The sequence below is a fragment of the Symphalangus syndactylus genome, chromosome 1, assembly GCF_028878055.3.
Source record: "Symphalangus syndactylus isolate Jambi chromosome 1, NHGRI_mSymSyn1-v2.1_pri, whole genome shotgun sequence".
NCBI classification, from domain to species: Eukaryota; Metazoa; Chordata; class Mammalia; order Primates; family Hylobatidae; genus Symphalangus; species Symphalangus syndactylus.
The window spans coordinates 88,950,921-88,970,876 of NC_072423.2; the positions used below are offsets into that span (position 1 = coordinate 88,950,921).

The window sequence follows — 19,956 nt, forward strand, 5'->3', positions numbered from 1 at the left end:
GTGGTGAGATTGAGTGCTTTTTCTCTCCTTTTTTTATTATCTGCATTTTACAATTTTGTCCATCTAATTTAAAAGGCATTAAAATGCATTATGATATTGCAATGATTAAGCATCAGAAAGCTGGAGAAAATAAATACTTAAAGTGTTTGGGAGGGTCACAGTAGGCTTCCCAGTAAAAATTAGAGGAGGACGTGAAAGCACAGCATATTCCAAACTTTACAGTTGCATTTACATCACTTGAGGTGAAAGAGAAATAACCATAAAAGGACTTCGGAACTACATAAAGATACAAGACAAATTGGTTTGGAGCACGGAAGTAAAAGCTACCTATAAAATCCAGGTAAATATCTGATACTGGCACACAGGTTGAAGCAGAAAAAGAGGAAACATAGAGGTACCAAAGGAACAAAGTAAGTCCATTGATACATCCTTGCCTATCTCTCCTCCAAATCAATGGGCACAAAGTGGGGCTGGTCTACCTGTGTGGGTTCTATTCTCTAGATTGGAGGGATGAAGACAAGTTCTTGACTCTATGTTGAGGCCAGGTGAAAAATGAGGGAGAATAAAACCATGAATGAAACAAGAAAGAAACAAAACAGAAGAGGAATGAAAAAGTAAGTTGATTGCTATACAAGAGATAAAACGGACTGCAAAAAAAAAAAAAAAAAAAAAAAAAAAAAAGCTAATGCTTGCCGGGCACGATGGCTCACACCTGTAATCCCAGCACTTTGGGAGGCCGAGGCAGGGGGATCACCTGAGGTCAGGAGTCCGAGACCAGCCTGCCCAACATGGTGAAACCCCATCTCCACTAAAAATACAAAAATTAGCTGGGCATAGTGGCAGGCGCCTGTAATCCCAGCTACTCGGGGGGCTGAGGCAGGAGAATCACGTGAACCTGGGAGGTGGAGGTTGCAGTGAGCCGAGATCGCTCCATTGCACTCCAGCCTGGGTGACAAGAGTGAAACTCTGTCTTAAAAAAAAAAAAAAAAAAAGCTAATGCTAAGAAAGGTGAATAGTAGGTTCAACTGTATGCCATTCCATGAACATGGACCCAAAAGGATGAGGCCATGCCCCACTGGGCGCTTGATGATTATGTGGCTACCACAGGGACAACATAGAACACAGAAGTAATACTGGAGCCCTTGGCTTTGTAACACATTTTAATTAAGGTACTTCTTTCTGACAAGAAAACAATTAAAATTAAAATAGGTGGGGATAGAACATTCATTTTCACCAGATCAGCATTTTGTGAAAGGTGATATAAGTGTACGCCTCTGGATGTACTGGGTGATTTTGTGGAAATGATTCGGTTTCATGTTTTGCTTTATGCTATAAAGTAATCTTGAAAATAATCATCATCTTCACTCTGTCAAAAGTGAAGTTAGCATGAAAATGAGGTAGAAAGAAACTATAAAAAAGTAAATTTTTTCCCATTTTTATTTGAAATAACGTAATCACAGAGCAAATTGCTGAGGTTTTCTCTAATTGCTTTAGTCTTATACTTTTGATCTCATCAGAGCTCCAATATTTTTATGTGTTCCTTGTTCTTAAAAATAATTGCAGTTGTTCTAATTTTTATTTTTAAAAAAAGGACAACTAGGGGTAAATATTTTGTCAACTGTCAAGAGAACAATCCTACTAAGTCAATAGGTGGAATCTATAAAAGGAGTCTATTTATTAGTTTCCCTTCTCATGTATCATTTGCAGAATTGTCTTCATTTCAATTTAATAATTAAAGAATCAGAACTGGCTGGCTCTGTCTTTAATTCTTTTTATAAAACCAGAACTTGACCCAGTAAAAATGTATTCTGAGTCCTAATAACTATAGACCTAGCCATTAATAATCTGGTTTCTATGTGAAACTTACAGATCTTAGTCCAGAAACTAAACAGCAGATATGAAAGGAGAAACAGTTGATAAATTAAAAGTATTGAGTTTTCCTCATAAAATTTCTCAAGATAAAAAAAAAAGCAATGATCAACAGCAAAGGAGAATGTAATGAAGTCATATACATGCAGAAACGTGGACAATTCTTTAATTATATGCTTTTAAAAGCTCAAAAAAATTCTCGTTCTGGTTAATTACTGTACTCTGAGTACCCATCTCCTATTTCCTTGCTCTTGACATTGACCCTGTTCAATTCCTTTTATAAACTTTTCCTATGGCCACATCCACTGCCTAAAACAAGATAGAATACCTTGGGATCTAATAATAAAATAATAGTTCCTTTTTAAGCTCTTGCCATGTGCCAGGCACTGTTCCAACAGTTTTGCATAAATTTGGATAATTTGATCTTTAGACTAGCCTCTTTAGGTACCTTCTGTCATTTTACATTTGAGACATAGGAACTAACAGGGATTTCATTAAGAAACTTGCTTAAAGTCCCAGACTTAGTGAAGTAGCAGATTTTGAAGATTAGAAAAGAGGGCTTGAGCAATATTTGGCCACAGAAACCAGATCCATAGGATGTATAACCTCACATTCTCAAATGCTATTGACAGTTACGTGGTGTTACTCTAAGAGTCACAGCTATGGACTTGTTTCTTTTTCCTTGTTTAAAATAAACTTTTGTGGGCTCAAATGTGTTTACTTTTTTTTTTTTTTTGAGACAGAGTCTCGCTCTGTCACCCAGGTTGGAGTGCAGTGGCACGATCTCGGCTCACTGCAAGCTCCACCTCCCGGGTTCACACCATTCTCCTGCCTCAGCCTCCTGTGTAGCTGGGACTATAGGCAACCACCACCACGCCCGGCTAATTTTTTTTTTTTTTTTTTTTTTTTGTATTTTTAGTAGAGATGGGGTTTCACCATGTTAGCCAGGATGGTCTCGATCTCCTGACCTCGGGATCCGCCCGGCTTGGCCTCCTAAAGTGCTGGATGTGTTTCCATTTTGAAAAAAAAAAAAAAAAAAAAGGCCTTTGTAATGAGATATTTCAGAAAGATGTTTTCTCCCTTTTCATTGACTTTTCAACCATTTTCAGTTGCATCTAGCATCGGAGAGTAAGGGTTATGTGTGCAGGTTCTGGATTAAATTCTCTCATTATGAAATGGGGATATTAGCAGAGTACGTACCTCATGGGGTTCTGTAAAGGGTACAGAGATAATGTATCTCATGCACTTAACATAGCAATAATAATAGAGCCAACCCTGTAATTGGCACAATTCTATATACTTTGCAGAGAATAACTCTTTAACATTCAAACTGACTCTCTAAGGAAGGTAGTCTTATTAGCTCTATTTTGCAGACAGAAAACAAAGGCAAAGAGAGGTTAACAAACTTGCCAAAGACACAAAATTGGGGTTAGATCCGAAGTTCATGTTCCTAAACATGACACTATACAGACCCTACTGTGCCTACAATAAGTTTTTAATAAATGTTAGCTCTCTACACACCTCATCTAAAGCTTGCTAAAGAGAATCCTTATTAACTTAATTACTCAATCACGAAGAAGTTAATCTGGTTTATAAACTCCTCTCCATGGCATCAGAAGACAGAAGTTTTGTTGTTGGGTAGTTGCAGGAGCAGAGTCAATACCCTGTCACCAAGGCTGACCTGGAAAACAAGCTGCAAATTTCCAGAGTGATTCTGAACCAACAGCCAAGAATCCCATTTTCGAGTCCTAACTCTGCCACACGTTTTCCATGTAACCTTGAGCATGTCACTTAACTTGACTCAGCTTCAATTTCTCATCTGTAAATCAAGGGTAATGAGACAGGATAAATGGAAAGGGTCTTTCCTACCCTAAAATTTCTGGATTCTATGAGCACAAGGTCTGAATATGTGTCCCTGTTAGATACCAGTGATACACTGTACCAATAGGTTATTCGTAGTATTCACACTTCATACCAAGAATGAAACATTCATCACTCTTTCTTGATATTCATAAGTACAAGAAAATTGCTTGAGAAGACCTCAAAAAAGGAATCTAAGGCTAAAGACAAATTTTTTAAGTGTCATCATTTTTTTCAAGAATTAATAGTCATTGTTGTCCATATCCAGTTGTACTGGCTTATTTCCAACAAAATTTCCCTTGCCTACATGGGGCCTGAGATGCTCTAAGCTTTCAGAAGGACAGAAATGAATAAAAGCATTTTTCCTAAAGAACAGAAGAATCATCTTAAGTGGGCATATGTGAACTATCTAGTTTCCCAATTCCTGGCAAATAATTTTAATCTTGGACTGCCCTCCTTGCCATACAAGTATTGTATTACTTGGCCCCGTATTAGTTTTCTATTTGTTGATATAACAAACTACCACAAATGTAGTGGCTTAAAACAATATAATTTTTTTATCTGACAGTTCTGTAGGTCAGAATTCCAATACCAGCTCACTAGACTAAGCTCAAGGTGTCAGCAGAGTCATGTTCCTTCCTGGAGACTCTAGGGAAGAATCTGTTTCCTTGTTTCATCCAGCTTCTAGAGGCCACCCATACACCTTGGTTCATGGACGCCTTCCTCCATCTTCACAGTCGGCAGCATAGCATCTCTCTAATGAGGGATGGTTTCGGGATGAAACTGTTCCACCTCAGATCATCAGGCATTAGAGTCTCATAAGGAGCATGCAACCTAGATCCCCAGCATGTGCAGTTCTCAGTAGGGTTCACGCTGCTATGAGAATCCAATGCCATGCTGATCTGATAGGAGGCAGAGCTCAGGCAGTAATGCTTGCCTGCTGCTTACCTCATGTAGTGCCGCCAGGTTTCCAACAGACCACGGACAGGTACCAGTTCCTTGGCGTGGGGGTTGGGGATTTATGAGAATCACGTTTCTATCAGTTGTTATGGCCCGTTATCTGCTCACTTGTTCCCTCCATTTGCATAGATAATTGACATTTGACATTTGGTAAGATTTTCTTTAGTTTCTTTTCTGGATAAATGTATCACTTTGGTATGTTTTGTGACACTTAGGACACAATGATGTCATCCAAGCCAACAAGCCATGCTGAAGTACATGAAACCATACCCAACCCTTACCCACCAAGCAGCTTCATGGCTCCTGGATTTCAACAGCCTCCGGGTTCAATCAACTTAGAAAACCAAGCTCAGGGTGCTCAGCGTGCTCAGCCCTACTTCATCACATCTCCAGGAACCTTTGCTAGCAGTCAACCGGGTCAAGGAAATATACAAATGATAAATCCAAGTGTGGGAACAGCAGTAATGAAATTCAAAGAAGAAGCAAAGGCACTAGGGGTAAGTCTATTTACTACCAGAATTTTAATTTCACTTTTGCAAGGTCTTCTTATAAGTTATAGGAGAAGAGAATACCATCCAATTGCTAAAAAGTTCTGAACGTTATTCTGAAATTATCTCTTTTAGACAGAAATAGTCTGCCTATAGACTTTCCCTTGAGTTCATTTCATTTTAGATCAGGCAAAAATATAACAGAAGACAAAGGAGCCTCCCTAGCTGGAGGAATTGGTAATATTGACATGATGGAAGCACTATTACGTCTAGCTTGATCTCATTTCTTCAAAGGACAATCTTTTGGACAATCTCATCTCTGGATTAGTTACAAGTCTGGTATTTGCATAAAGGTGAATTTACATAAAAATGAACATTGATGGCTGCCCCCAGAAAAGGAAACTACAAATGGGCAGTCTGGGAAAGGCTGAGTGTGAAAGAATTAGGGGACATTCCATCTGCTGTGCCCCTCTCGCCAATACCCTTAGAGATGCTACGGCTTAACTGTCACCTTACTTCTACAAAGGAGACTCTGAACTGACTACCTTGTTTCTGTAGGCATTGTAAAAACAAAAATGCCCTATTTGTAAGAAAATTCCACCTGCCTAGGTAGAATTGTTAGTCCCTTCGCTGTGCTTTCCAAATATGTCATTCATCCCACTAGCACAATTCCACCAAATTATCTTAAGTCTCTCCCTGTGAATAGCTCAAAATGCTCTGCTGGAGCATTCCGTAAATGAATGCTCATTATGTGCCAGAAACTCTTCTAGCCATCTTACTACCTATTTCAAGTTGTGATGTTTTAGGGAAGTAAAAATGAGCATGAGTTCTCTTGCAGCAGCCTATTTACTAAGCTGTAGAGGTGGCCCTTCTGATCCTCCACCTCCCAGATACAGGAAATTCCCCGCTCCTAATAAGCCAGTGGGACAAACTAACACCCAATACGGCCAACTCCACACAGGTACTTGGAATATCATTGAGCACAAAGCAAGTGCAATCTCTGCCCTTACAAAACTTACGCCCTGGGTGGGGGGAAATCAGACTGTACACACAATAAGGAAGTAAAGTACTTAGTGTGTTAGAAGGTGTTGAATGATACAGACAAAACAAAGAAGTGTAAAAGGGCTAAAAAGTACTAGGCAGTGAGGAGGCAGCAATTTCAAGGTGGTCAGAATGGGCTTTCCTTAGGACATGACATTTGAGCAAAAACCTGAAGTTAGGAGTGGGCCCTGCAGATATCAGGGAAAGAGACAACAACCAGCGTAAAAGTCTTTAGATGAAAATGTGTGTAAGGTATTTAAAGAACAAGGAGGAGGCCAATAAAATAGAACAGAATGAGTGAGGGAGGGAGCAGTTTTCAAGAGGGCAGATGAGTGGCAGAGGCCACAGCTGGTGAGGCCTGCAGAGCAGAAGGCTTTGGCTTTGATTGAGTGGATGAGGAACCACTGAAGCATGCTGCCCGGTGCCAAAGAGGCGTGTGATAAAAATACTTCAAAAGAATGTGAAGTTTTGTTTTCAAAATCTCCAGTTGGCAGAAGCTACTTCCTCTCTCTGAAGACTGTTATTTCTATGCCATCAGCAGGCCCCGGGCATCACGACAGTGCAGGGGCCACAGGTGGCAGGAGGTGGCACACCTTTACCAGTCAACTCAGACCTTTAAGTGCTTCTGTGGCCAAAAATGCAGACAAATTGTATGTCCAAATTTTTAAGTCTGTCCTATAGGCAATTTTCATCAGTAAATGGTACAGCTAGGGCTGTAGGAGGAGAAATGAAGGCCAGTACAAATCCAGATCTAACTGCCCCTCATCAAGGTGACAGGAAGGATGAGAATGGGAAGTTTGTGGCCAGATGGCTGAATTGCTGCTCTAAATAAGAGTTGTAAAAACCAAATATAAAGTCTAATACAGGAGTTCTTTAAGTGAGATAGGCTAAAGGAGGCCCATCATTTCTCTGAAGCTATATGCAAAAGTATGGTATGTGTGTGTATGAATGTGCAAGAATAATTTTTCAGGGAGAAAGGTTCATGGTTTTTATCAAAGTCTCAAGAAACTTTTAGCATTGTTTATGAAAATGGGTTTTTTTTCTAATTTTAATTCAATTTACTTGTGTTCAGTAGCTATTTATTGAAGAAATAAATACAGCAGTCTTTGCATTTGCAGTCTTCCTGGATAGATAAGATGTAAACATGAGGAAAAATAAATTACAAATCTACAATCAACTTTTGGACCAATCTAGAAGTGGTTATTCCTCAGAAATCTATCTTTATTTACAATGAAGGAAGGTTAAATAAGAGGTACAAGGAGCTAAAAGATGTATACCTTACTTTTAGTAATATATGATTGATAAGAAGAATGATTGGTAAGAAAATGATTGCATACCTGCAACTTTTTAAAAAAGAACAATATACACTTTGGGAGGCCAAGGTGGGCAGATCAAGAGGTCAGGAGATTGAGACCTTCCTGGCTAACACTGTGAAACCCCGTCTCTACTAAAAATACAAAAGGAAATTAGCTGGGTGTGGTGGTGGGTGCCTGTAGTCCCAGCTACTCGGGAGGCTGAGGCAGGAGAATGGCGTGAACCCGGCAGACAGAGCTTGCAGTGAGCCGAGATCGTGCCACTGCACTCCAGCCTGGGAGATAGAGCAAGACTCTGTCTCAAAAAAAAAAAAAAAAAAAAAAAAGAACAATATAAATGAATCCAAAATCAAGTAATAAGGTGTGTTTTATGTCATGACAGGCAACAGAAATTTAGAAAGAAAGAAAAAAGATTAATTTGGTGTAATCAAGAAGACTTCATGGAAAAGGTAGAGCAGAGCTGAGCATGGGGGAAGACAGTACTGAATAATTCAGACAGGCTCAGCAGTCAATGTGCTGCAGTAAATTCCCAGATCTGCCTCTTAGGAATTGTGTGACCTTGGATACCTGATGCCTTTATGTCTCTTTGACTCAATCCAGTTGTGGGAGGATTACATGAAACAATAAATGTAAAGTGTTCAGAACATGACCAAGCACATAATTCATGCCTAATAAATGGTTTTATCTTCACCAGTTCCTTTACCCGTAACTGGGATGACCCAAGCAGAGAACTGATCCATCTGAAAAAGCAGCTACTGACATCACAGTTAAAGTATTTTTTTTCCAATAGTCCTTTAGAGGCCCTCAGAGATGCTAATGCATGATTAAGCAGCTTTACTTTCTGAAGAATTCTTCTTGGGCCATCCCAGTAAGTCTCCCCAAATACCTCAAAACAGGGCGTTTCACTAAGGGCCTTGCACTCCAGTTATTCTAGTGTATGTCAGAATCTTCATGGCCCACCTCCTGCTTCAGATGCACGCCTGAATGACAATGATGGATCTCAGCAAAATTGACAATAAATAAGCAGGGGCAGCAATGACAGTAATGTTTCACATGTCTGAAAGTGAAGAAGTAATTTTAAATGGCTGTTTTCTTTTTTTTCAGGTGATCCAGATCATGGTTGGATTGATGCACATTGGTTTTGGAATTGTTTTGTGTTTAATATCCTTCTCTTTTAAAGGAGTATTAGGTTTTGCCTCTACTGCTTTTATTGGTGGATACCCATTCTGGGGTGGCCTTTCTGTGAGTAGATTGCTAGAACACCACTCCTTCTTGGTTTATAAAGTATTCCTTCTTGGTTTATAAAGTATTGCTATCTCCAGCCAATTCACAACTCATTTCTTGATAAAGCCCTACATCTGAGGGCTGGAGAATTTAGAAAAATTAACAGCTCTGAATGAGCATGAAAAAATCGGGAACTTGTTCGCCATTTTACCTAGGAGCTTATTCCATTCTTTGAAATTTAATCATGTAATCAGCAAGCCAAAGTTTTGGTTTCCTACTACATTTGAGATGGAAATATATGTGTTGGGTGGAGAGAGAGAGAAAAGAAAAGGTGATTGGAAACATGATTAAAAATATGCAAGTAAGCCAGGCATAGTGGTGTGTGATTGTAGTCCCAGCTACTTGGGAGGCTGAGGCTGGGGAATTGCTTGAGTTCAAGAGATTGAGGCCAGCCTGGGCAATATAGTGAGACTCAGTCTCTAAAAAAATTTTTTTAATTAAAAAAATGCAATTGATTATGAGAAGGGATGGAGCAGTAAGCCTTAGAACAAGGAATGCTTAAACATTATGAGTTCTTCATAGGCCAGAAATTAAGGAAAAGAAAATAAAAAAGTCAAGGACATATGACTGAGAGTTACTCCAGAAAATTCAGAAGTGCGAGAGAAAATTTTGAGAAGGAAACTAGATGAACATAAAAGACCAACCTTTCATATAAAGAGAAATTCCCAAGCACAACCAGTTAACCCATTTCACAAATAAATTTGTCCATTTCCACAGTTCATTATCTCTGGCTCTCTCTCTGTGTCAGCATCCAAGGAGCTTTCCCGTTGTATGGTAAGTTAGACTGTTTCTACTTTTTGAACCCCTTTAGAGATTAGCTTAACATATCGGGGAGGAAAATTGAAAAGCTGGATTTGGGAAATGCAAAAGGGAGCACCTTTCCTACAAAAATCTATTGGTTGCCTCATGGTCTGAGCGCTGGGGTGGGGGAATGGTCCACACAGTTTGCCACTAAGAAATGGCAGAGCTCCACATCCTGACTCTTGAACTCACAAGGGTGAGAAGTAGTAAAGATCAGGGTTGTTTAAGCTTTAACCTAAAAGCTCCCTGGTTCAGTCCGGTCACACTCTATTATGGGAAGTCCAAAGGAGAATCCAGGAGCCAGGAAATAGCTACTAGACACATCAGTTACCAAATCTCTACCGTTCATTTGCCACTTCTCAGCTCTGTCTTGCATTTTTATTTTTTTATTTGTGCTATTTCCTACTCTTACACAGATTGTGTGTTTTACAATTCTTTAAATTGCCATTAAATGAGTCTAGCTTATTCTGTAAGAAGAGTTTATAAAAATGATCAGTAAGACCGGACTTTGAGTTCTGTCGGTCACAGCACCCCACCTATTCCAATTTCCTGGTCTACTATTGAATCAGGAAAAAGAAAGTGATTTACCAAGAACTAGGGTCAACTAGAGCAGAGGTGGTGTCAAGATTATATGTAATCCAGCACAAGAGGAAAGAACGGGGAAAGAGGCACACAGAATCATGTAGCTCATGCTCTTCCAGACAAAAGAAGAATAAAATAATTAAATCAAATTAAAATAAAATAAAATAAGCCTAATTCTGACTAACCACTCCTGTTGTAGTCCAAAAACAAAATAAAGCACCCTTTCTCTGCATCTTTTAAGGATCCTTCCCTCTAATTGAGATTGTCCAAGCATAGATTCCATCCTCTTAGAGGAGACAGCCACTGACACTTACCTAAGACAATTTTTCTAAGACCTTTTAGAGACCTTCAGGAGGCTCTAAGGCACGCTGCAGCACAAGCACATTCTAAAGAACTCAACTGTGCCACCCCTAGCAGGTCACCTGCGGACTTGGTTTCACAATTATTCTTCTGCATGTTAAAATCCTATTGTAGAAACTGGGGAAAGTTTTGGAGTCGTCCATACACCTCTGCCCACAAAAGCCTAAAGAGTTTCTCCTTCTAAATTCGGAGGTTCATATTTAGTCCCTAGAGAGACTTCGGGTTTTCATTAATTCCTAAATTTTTCAGCAAATGTGTCTAAATACTTTCCCATCTATAAAATCAGATGCTATCGTACTACCTCATTCAAAGGCTGTAAGAGTCAAGTGAGATAATTTAAATAATTTAACACAGTGTCTGCCACAGAAAAATGCTCATTAGAAGTTTGTTTTTTCATTTTTTTATAAAGAAAATATAGTTGTTATTGTGCATGAGGCTTTTAGTAAAATCCAATAGATGAGTGCCTGCTTTATATGATTTACATTTTTCTACAGCTTTTTAGAAGTACCCTACATCTAGGCTGCATACAGAATAATGTTTATGGTAATTACCCAGAAGGGCAGAAAACACAATAATTTCAACTTAAAAATTGTTTTGAAAGTTCAAAAATTAAGAACCATGAAATTTGATTGATTCTTATTTCACTTAACTTCAATGATCCTGTATATAATTGATTTTTTCCTGCCATCTCCATTAGGTGAAAGGCAGCCTGGGAATGAACATTGTTAGTTCTATCTTTGCCTTCATTGGAGTGATTCTGCTGCTGGTGGATATGTGCATCAATGGGGTAGATTTCCAAGACTACTGGGCCGTGGTAAGTATCCCATAATCCACCATGTGCCTGCTCTCTTTTCAGTCCCGTAAAGTGGGTCTATGTTTTATCTCCTAATACCATACACCAGCTCTAGTGGAAAATCGTTTTTCTATTCTAGCCCCACCCCTAGTCATATGATCTCTAGGACTATAGAATAAAGTGAGAGGGTTACCTCTACAGATAGACTGAGGCTTAAAGGACATCCTTTATTGGCCCATCTCACTGTTAATCACATGAACAATGGGGAAGGGTTTGGATAAGCCTCCATGGCTTCTAAAATTGTCCAAAAATTATTTTCCCAACATTTGAAATTCTGTATAAATAAGGTAGTCAAGCTATTGAGTGTTTTTTGTTAAACTTCACAGTAAAGTATGAAGTGAGAGGGAAATGACAGGGATAAGAACATCTGATTTTTACAGAGAAACCCAAGGAATGAAGCAATTGCAAAATGAAGCACATATCTCTGAATGTGCTCAAAACAGAATCACACATTCATTAGCCTTATATAGTCAAGCATGGACTCTGACCTTAGGAGGAAATGGGTGGCCTGAGGGCAGGAATGCTTACCATCTATAAGGAATGGAGCAACATGGTATAAAATGAGGTTGGGCTGGAAGCTGTCATCCTACCTCAATGGCCACGTTAACAATGTTGGTCTTCATTCTGTGAGCAATGGAAAACCACAGAGGAGTGGTTTTATTGGTTTTGTTTTATTTTATGTTGGGGTTGGTTTTGCTTTTGCTTTTCAGTTTACAAAAAGCAGAGTTTATTAAATTACTGTGGGCTACATATATCTTAAGAAAGACACATAATGATAGGACATATTAACATTAAGACAATATCACAATATTTTGAACAAATAACCACAATAACATTTCCCTTATCAGTTCACTCAATACTGTGTAAGTAATTCTGTTTCACTGGATCTTGGAGTGGCAGGCTTATGAAGCCATCTGCTTCTCAACTAAAAGGTTCTGAAATCCTGACTCCAACCATTGGTATAATCTGAAAATTGTCTGAGCACTCCCATCAGATGCCTGTCCCCTAGAGTATGTGCTTTGAAGTGTCAATAGTTTGAATTGCTGGCACAATCCTTTTCCACCAAGCTCTGAGACAATCCTTCTTTGTTAAAAATGTAGGAGAGTTTTAGGCCGGGAATTTGAATGATCACTTTTGTGCTTAGAAAGGACAACACTGTTTGCAGAGTAAAGAAAAGCTTATATAAGAAGGTGTATTAGTTTGTTTTCACACTGCTGATAAAGGAATACCAAAGACTGAGAAGAACAAGGGGTTTAATGAGCTTACAGTTCCACATGGCTGAGGAGGCCTCACAATCATGGCAGAAGGCAAGGAGGAGCAAGCCACGTCTTATATGGATGGGGGCAGGCAAAAAAAATAGAACTTGTGCAGGGCAACTCCTGTTTTTTAAAACCATCAGATCTCATGAGACCCATTCACTATCACAAGAACAGCATAGGAAAGACCTGCCCCCATAATTCAATCATCTCCCACCAGGTTCCTCCCACAACAAGTGGGAATTATGGGAGCTACAAGATGAGATTTGGGTGGGGACACAGAGCCAAACCACATCAGGAGGCAAAAATAGATGAGAAAGCTTCTTGGTAAATAAGGCAGAGTGAAGCAAGAACAAAATTCCTCCTCCAAAATACCAAACGAAAGAACAAAAATTATTCAAAAAAACTGCTTTCAAACTGGCATCCAAGTAGAGAAACAAATCATTCTGATGCTACTCAAAGCTGAAAAGAAGCACAGCTTTTAGACCTGGCTCTTGTTTCCCTAAAAACAAAACTGAGGAAAGAAGGGAAGGCAAAAAAAAATACTGAGAAGTCTCACTAACACTCTCCAGTCTGTAGCTGAGAAGCCTGGGGTGGAGAGCAGTCAATTCTGCGAAACGATAAAGCAAATCCTGTATGGCACAAGACCATGGGTAGTACCCAGGACCTCAGGAGACAGAAGAAAGGGCAACACCTTCCCATACCCTGCATGGTACCCTGCTACCAGCAGGGAATGAGCAGAAATGCACAGGAATACACAGGAATAAACCTCCAGCCAAGGAGCAGGCCTCCATACTAAGCATTTAGCAGGCTCTCAGAAGACAGAAAAAGCGAAGTCCATGTTCACCAGCAAGAACTTTGCTCGAAGCCAGCTAAGCTATCTCTCCCTGCAACAGCTATATGTTCACATTCACAAACATGGATATAAAACAACAGCTAGGGCTCAAGTTGTAATGGAAGCAAGGAAGACAAATGGGACCCAAATAAACAGAAGTGTGAATGAAGGAAAATTCACTTACACTGTATCTGATCAAATAGAAGGCCTGTATAGAGTTCAAGTGAGCTTAATACTTTTATTTAAAATAGAAATAACATGATTTCATTCTTATGGAATGATGCTCCTCTCTCTTGGTTATTCTCTTTTTTCCCTCTCTCTCATGGCATCTTTGCACACATCCATTCTTCTGCCTTTTCCCTGTACACAGAGAGCTAGGATAATAGTCATCAAACATTAATTTTGGTTATTTCTAAGCAGTGGCATTTGGAATGATCCGCTGGTTTCTATATTGCTTGACTTTTTTAATGAGTAGTAACATTTTTATTAAAAAAAAAATGAGGCCATCACAAAGGAAAAAAAATACCTTCTTTCTAATATTTCTAAACAAAATAGCCTACTTACCAAAAGGAAAGACTTCTGGCATTTTAAAGAAAATCCAAAATAAATTCACACTCCTCAGGAACAAGCATTTGATGATACTGGAAGAATAAACATAGAGCGAGTTGAATATAAGCAATAGCACATTTGATGAGTCAATAACTTTTTGAAGCCCACGTGAGGCCCTCCTGATTAGCCAAAATTTCACTATTTATTTATGATTTCAGCTTTCTGGAAAAGGCATTTCAGCCATGCTGATGATCTTCTCCCTCTTGGAGTTCTTCATAGCTTGTGCCACAGCCCATTTTGCCAACCAAGCAAACACCACGACCAATATGGTGAGTTGGGTCTCTTCTTTATAAAATAATCTGAAAATGCCCTGGAGAAATACAGACTTGTGTCTGCTAAATCCTACTATCGGCTTACCAGAATGCTCTTTGTCCTTCACTCTGATGGTACCAGAGGAAATTGCATAGGATTGTAGTAACCATATTGCTTGTTTTTATTCATTCTTTCCAGTCTGTCCTGGTTATTCCAAATATGTATGAAAACAACCCTGTGACACCAGCATCTTCTTCAGCTCCTCCCAGATGCAACAACTACTCAGCTAATGTCCCTAAAGAGTAAAAGAAAAAGGGGTATCAGTCTAATCTCATGGGGAAAAGCTACTTGCAGAAATTTCTTAAGAAGAGGTCTTTTATTGTCCACAAGGATTTCTAGTCTTTAAAAACTGTTTGAGAGTTGTTTTTAGGTTGGTCGCTAATGATGGCTGTATGTCCCTTCACTGTCTCTTCCTACATTACCACTACTACATGCTGGCAAAGGTGAAGGATCAGAGGACTGAAAAATGATTCTGCAACTCTCTTAAAGTTAGAAATTTTTCTGTTCATATTACTTTTTCCTTAATAAAATGTCATTAGAAACAAAAGCCTTTTTCAGTGTGTTTAAAAAATTGATTTTGATTTGATATTGGTTGTAGAGCAGTAGATCTGACCTATACTCCAAGAAGACTGATAAACCTTCTTTGATGATGATTTTTCTAGGTGTCCAGTCACTGGAGTTCCCTAACTCATCTCCTCCTCATCTTTCTGTTCGGAAAGCAAGTGTCCAATTGCCCTTGTTGGAGGTCACATTATTCTATACATTAATGTCATCAAACATCTTGCCTCTTAACTATCTACAAAATTTTGCTATTTACAGAGTATTTTCATGTACATTAAACTCACCTGCAATGGGACAACAGTAAGACAGGGATGCTGCATTGAGGGGTTTTCATTTGAGTTTTAGCTTTTTGTTTTTTGAATTGTTGGCACATTTATAAGCCAATTAGAACAATCAAGGTAAGACAGAAGGGATGAATGACAGTGTAAGTTTCAAGAAATCAAAAGCACAGATGGAAAACATCACCTAAGTCATGAAAAAGGGCAGTTTCTCTACAAAATAGAAAGGTATAATTATCACAGATATCCACAGCTTTGCAATAGTGGCAGTGAGGATCTGATGTGATGGCTCATGTCATCCCTGTCAAAGCAGTAGTGACGTCATGCCTAAGGTAGGGGCATAGGTAGAGTCAGAATGTTGAACAGAATGGTAACATGGGAAAAGTCATGGAACTGGAGAATAAAGTGGTCAGAGAAACAGGATTGCCAAGCTGTACAGAGGGCACATTTGAGGATGTGGTAACAAATTCAGAGTATGAACAAACTGCTCCTGCAAGGCCTTGCTGCTAGATCCAGGCAAACTATGGATCCAGGAAACTATCTATTTGATTTTATCCAGATTTTGCTAGAGGAGATAACAAAATAGCAGAAGGGCAAGAAAGCTTAGAACATTGTAAAAAATATTATTTAAATGATGGACTGTGGAATCTAAACTGGATAAGGAAGGAATAATAATAATAATAAAAGCAATAATAAAGAAAAAAGACAGATTGATCATAAATGGAGAAATCTGCCTTTTCTCCAGGAGCTGTTGTGACAATCAAATAAGATAATGTTATATGAATATGGTTTGAAAATAGCAAAGTATTGTCCCTTTTTGAAATTTTAGTATTATTAAAGAAGCCAGAGGGGAAAAATATAACAAAAAGAGTAGGCAGAGAAATCAAAATCACGGAAGAGGCAGATTAGAAGAACAGAATTTTTGCATCTGGGAAAGCAGATGTATTATGTCAGGTGAGAGTCACATAATTTCAGCGTCATTAACCTGCCTAGGTCCCAACTATTCAGCAACTGGGTGATCAGAAATGCTGTGTCCTTCACCGTAAAGCTCAACAGCTCAGCAAAAGTGAAGGCATAGATTTCACGGTCTAAGGGTCTGGAAAATAAATGGTGCCTCAAAATGTGGGGGAGGGGATGGTATATTGTATATCTATACATGTAAAATAAACAAATATAAAAGTAACTTACCTTAGGGAACAGAAGCATTTCCAGCAAAGTTCATTTTTTAAGTAAATTTCTATCAAATATATTCTATTTTTCAATTTGCTTTAATAATAGTAATAATAACGGCATATATTTAGCCCATTCTTTGTACCACTCACGTTCCAAGCACTGTTTCAATGCTCACAATAACCACCTGTGAGGCAGGTGGATCATTTTCAGATGAAAAAACTTTGGCAGAAAAGTTAAAAATCTTGTCCTAAGATATGTAGCTAGCAAATGGTGAAGCATGGATTTGAACCCAGGCAGTATGTTTCCCAGGTCCAGGCAGTTGCCCTAACCATTATTCCCACTATTCTTATGGTCTTGGATAGAATCAGACATTTGTAACACCAAAACAAACAGAAATGTTTCTCTATAGTAAGCTTGTAATAAATTTGGAAGACATTGCCTTATTCTCTGAAAGGAGAGAGGAGATTTGGTAGTATAATAATACAGTTGACACTTAAACAACATGAGTTTGAACTGTGTGGCTCCACTTGTGTGCATATTTTTTCAATGTGGGAAAAGTCATGGAAGTGGAGAATAAACTGATCAGAGAAACAGAGGATTACCAAGCTATACTGAGGGTACATTTGAGGGGGTTTTAGCAAATTTATACTATGAACAAATTTCTCCAGCTGGGCCTGTGATCTGAGACCCTAGAAGGTGACTGGAATAGAAATATGATATTGCAACATAAAGGTCACATGCCTGCTGTGGTATTATTTAAAGCCCTTATGATATTTTCATTCTGGAAAATCTTTTTTAAATGTTCATTTTTTTTCATTCATTTGCTTAAAAAGAAGTATTACACTACTACTTTGTGATGAAAACTCTGCTATTCCATAAAATTTAGGCTTTACATATTTTTTTCATGTAAGGTAATATAAAATGAAATAGAGTAGGATTTATCTAGATATCAGTGAACGCACGCTTTTCTCATGCACAATTAACGCTGGATTTGTGTACAAAGACTTTGCCTACGAAATATAACTTAAGCTACACACACACATACACATTACACACACAACTCAAGTACCTCCTATATTTAGTCTCTTCCATCCTCAGAAGAGCACAGATCGTTATTAGATCTCTAGGGCTCTAGGGTGTCTTCTAATTCTAGATTCTAAGGCTTTACAGAAGGTCAATCATTCATCATGAAACACATGGGCTCAAGAATGATTTTCAAGAATCTATAAATATGTCTTAGATAAACATGTGTCATTGATTTCACACCTGGCCAAAACAAAATTTCTGAAAGCTCTCTTTCCCAGAACATGTTTGCATTTGTCACAACCCTCTAATAATCAATCACAATTGTCCCCTTTTCCCACAGAGCAGATGCTGGCCAAACCTACCCTGAGTTTGGACAACTGGGGGTGGGGTGCAGAGTCCCTAGGCATCTATTTGCAGGGGTGATTTGCATCAAGGAAAATATGCCACAGAAATTTTGAGTTCAGGTATCTGATACTCAAGCTGAAAGATCAGAGTCCGGTTGCCAGCCTCACCTAGGTGACCAGGTCTAATCCCTGTGGAGAAAGGGCTGTGCTCCTCACTTGTGCATGGACTATAACCAGGCTCCTTCTCTGTAAGGAAGACTGAAGAAGAGGCAAGGCTGTTTGAACACCTCCAGGGCTCTGGTGCTTGGGGAGCCCTGGGAGACAGCACCTGGGGTAAGGCAGCCTTCTCCCAGAGAAGCTGCAGCAAGGCCTGAGAAGACTACAGCGTACCTGGAAAGTGGCTGCCCCATACACTCAGCAACAGCTCAGCTGAGGCCTGCGGGAGAACAGATGTGAAAATTCTGGGGACTCCCAGAAATGCTCTGGAAATTGGGATTTGCAGATAACTGGGGTCATTCTTCAACAGATGGGGGTGGAAACCAGGCCAACTGGGCCATAAGGCTAATATGTCTTGCTAATTCCCACAGGCTGGAGAGGCCTTGGATATCAGTGTTTTCCTAAAACTTGCTGATTTCTGCCCTTTTCTCTTCATTTTGCATTTAAAACAAACCAAGGAAATTTATAATTTATAACTGTTCTCTCTTTTCTCCTAGCTCTCTTCCTCTCCCTCAGTTCTCTGGTTTCACTCTTAAAAACAAATCGCTGTTACTAAATTCCAGCAGCCTAGCAGTGCTCAACAGGCTTTATTCAATCTCTTTCTCCACACACACACCACGGGGGTCTCTATTTTGTTTAGGTCTAGACCATGCACAATTTCACTTTATATTTCACAACTCTTTCTACTCTCCCAAGTATTTGGCAACGCTTAAGGATATGGTAAGGACTTTTAGGCCAAATGTCATTTCATATATTCATACAATGCTACAATGTGTACTTCAAGACCCTAATTTTACAGATGAGAAATGAATTCAAAGAGTAGAGGAATGGAGTACACACAGCCAGAACTGGAGCTGGAAACCATCCCTAGACCTTGCGATTTCTTCAACAATATTCTTTATGCAATTCCATGACAGTCACAACACAGAGCTCTTTCTGAAGGAGGCTTAGAGGAAGAAAATTGGGTAGGAGGATGGGCTACAAATTCTGGAGCTAGACTTACACTGCTGGAGTTAGAATCTCAACTCTTAACATGTATAAGCTGTGTGACTCTTAATTTCGCCAAACCTTAGCATACTCATCTGTTAAAATGAAAATAACAATGGTATGTACATCATTGGCATGTGGTGAAGTTTAAATAAGCAATATAAGGCACTTAACATATTGCCTCAACATAGTAAATGCAAGGGAAAAAAAGCAAGATAAGTTTAAGCTATTAAGTAGCGTTTTACTAAAGAACAGTATATAAGTGATATAGTAAACATATGAAAACTGAAATCTACTACATATATGTATGTGTACCTGCATATATATGTACACCTTTATACATATAGATTATACTTTATATAAATATACATATGTATGAACATTGCATTTCTACAATGAATAGTTTCCCCAGTTTGTACAGATTTCCATTTTACTTTACTAGAACACCCTAGTGTTTACACCGAGGAAACATCTGTTTTCTCTACTGTATAAATAAATAAAATTCCTCAAAAAAATCTGGACAAGTTATTTTATCAGGGCTCACAGCCAACAGGGTCCTTGTAATAATCCCCAACAATGGTTTTAACAACATTATATAGGCATTGTGGTTCCAGCACATTTTCACTAATGTCTTTTGTATACTGGGAACCAATTCAAGAGAAATTAACAATATGATCCACATGGAGAAATAAAAGTCATATTGGATGTCAAACCATGACTGATTGATTGCCTCTTCATTGCTGAAGAATACAGTTTTTAACAACCAAATGACAAAAAATTAAAGTGAATTCTGAATTTCCAAATCCAGTTTATAGGTACTGAGAAAATCAATGCTGCTTTTACTCATCTGTGATATTAGCAGAAGAAATAAGATGTGCCAAGGAACCATGCCTGTCTCATAGTTTGGCTCACTCTTCTATTTTTGCCTATGTTTATACTGAATACACA

At 38.8% G+C, this 19,956-nt stretch overlaps 1 protein-coding gene across 2 annotated transcripts; it reads left to right on the plus strand.

Annotated features, from left to right (window-relative positions):
- Positions 1-359: 359 nt before the first annotated feature.
- Positions 360-14,970, plus strand: LOC129480821 (membrane-spanning 4-domains subfamily A member 12). 2 transcript variants are annotated; one of them, XM_055275228.1, is made up of 7 exons: positions 360-410; positions 4,905-5,186; positions 8,636-8,773; positions 9,533-9,589; positions 11,256-11,372; positions 14,270-14,380; positions 14,562-14,970. In XM_055275228.1, the coding sequence occupies exons 2-7, from the start codon at positions 4,911-4,913 to the stop codon at positions 14,667-14,669; spliced, it is 807 nt and encodes a 268-aa protein (XP_055131203.1). In that variant the 5' UTR covers positions 360-410; positions 4,905-4,910; the 3' UTR covers positions 14,670-14,970. The 2 variants fall into 2 exon arrangements, with proteins under 2 accessions (XP_055131203.1, XP_055131286.1); XM_055275311.1 differs by lacking the exon at positions 8,636-8,773.
- The last annotated feature ends 4,986 nt before the right edge of the window (positions 14,971-19,956 follow it).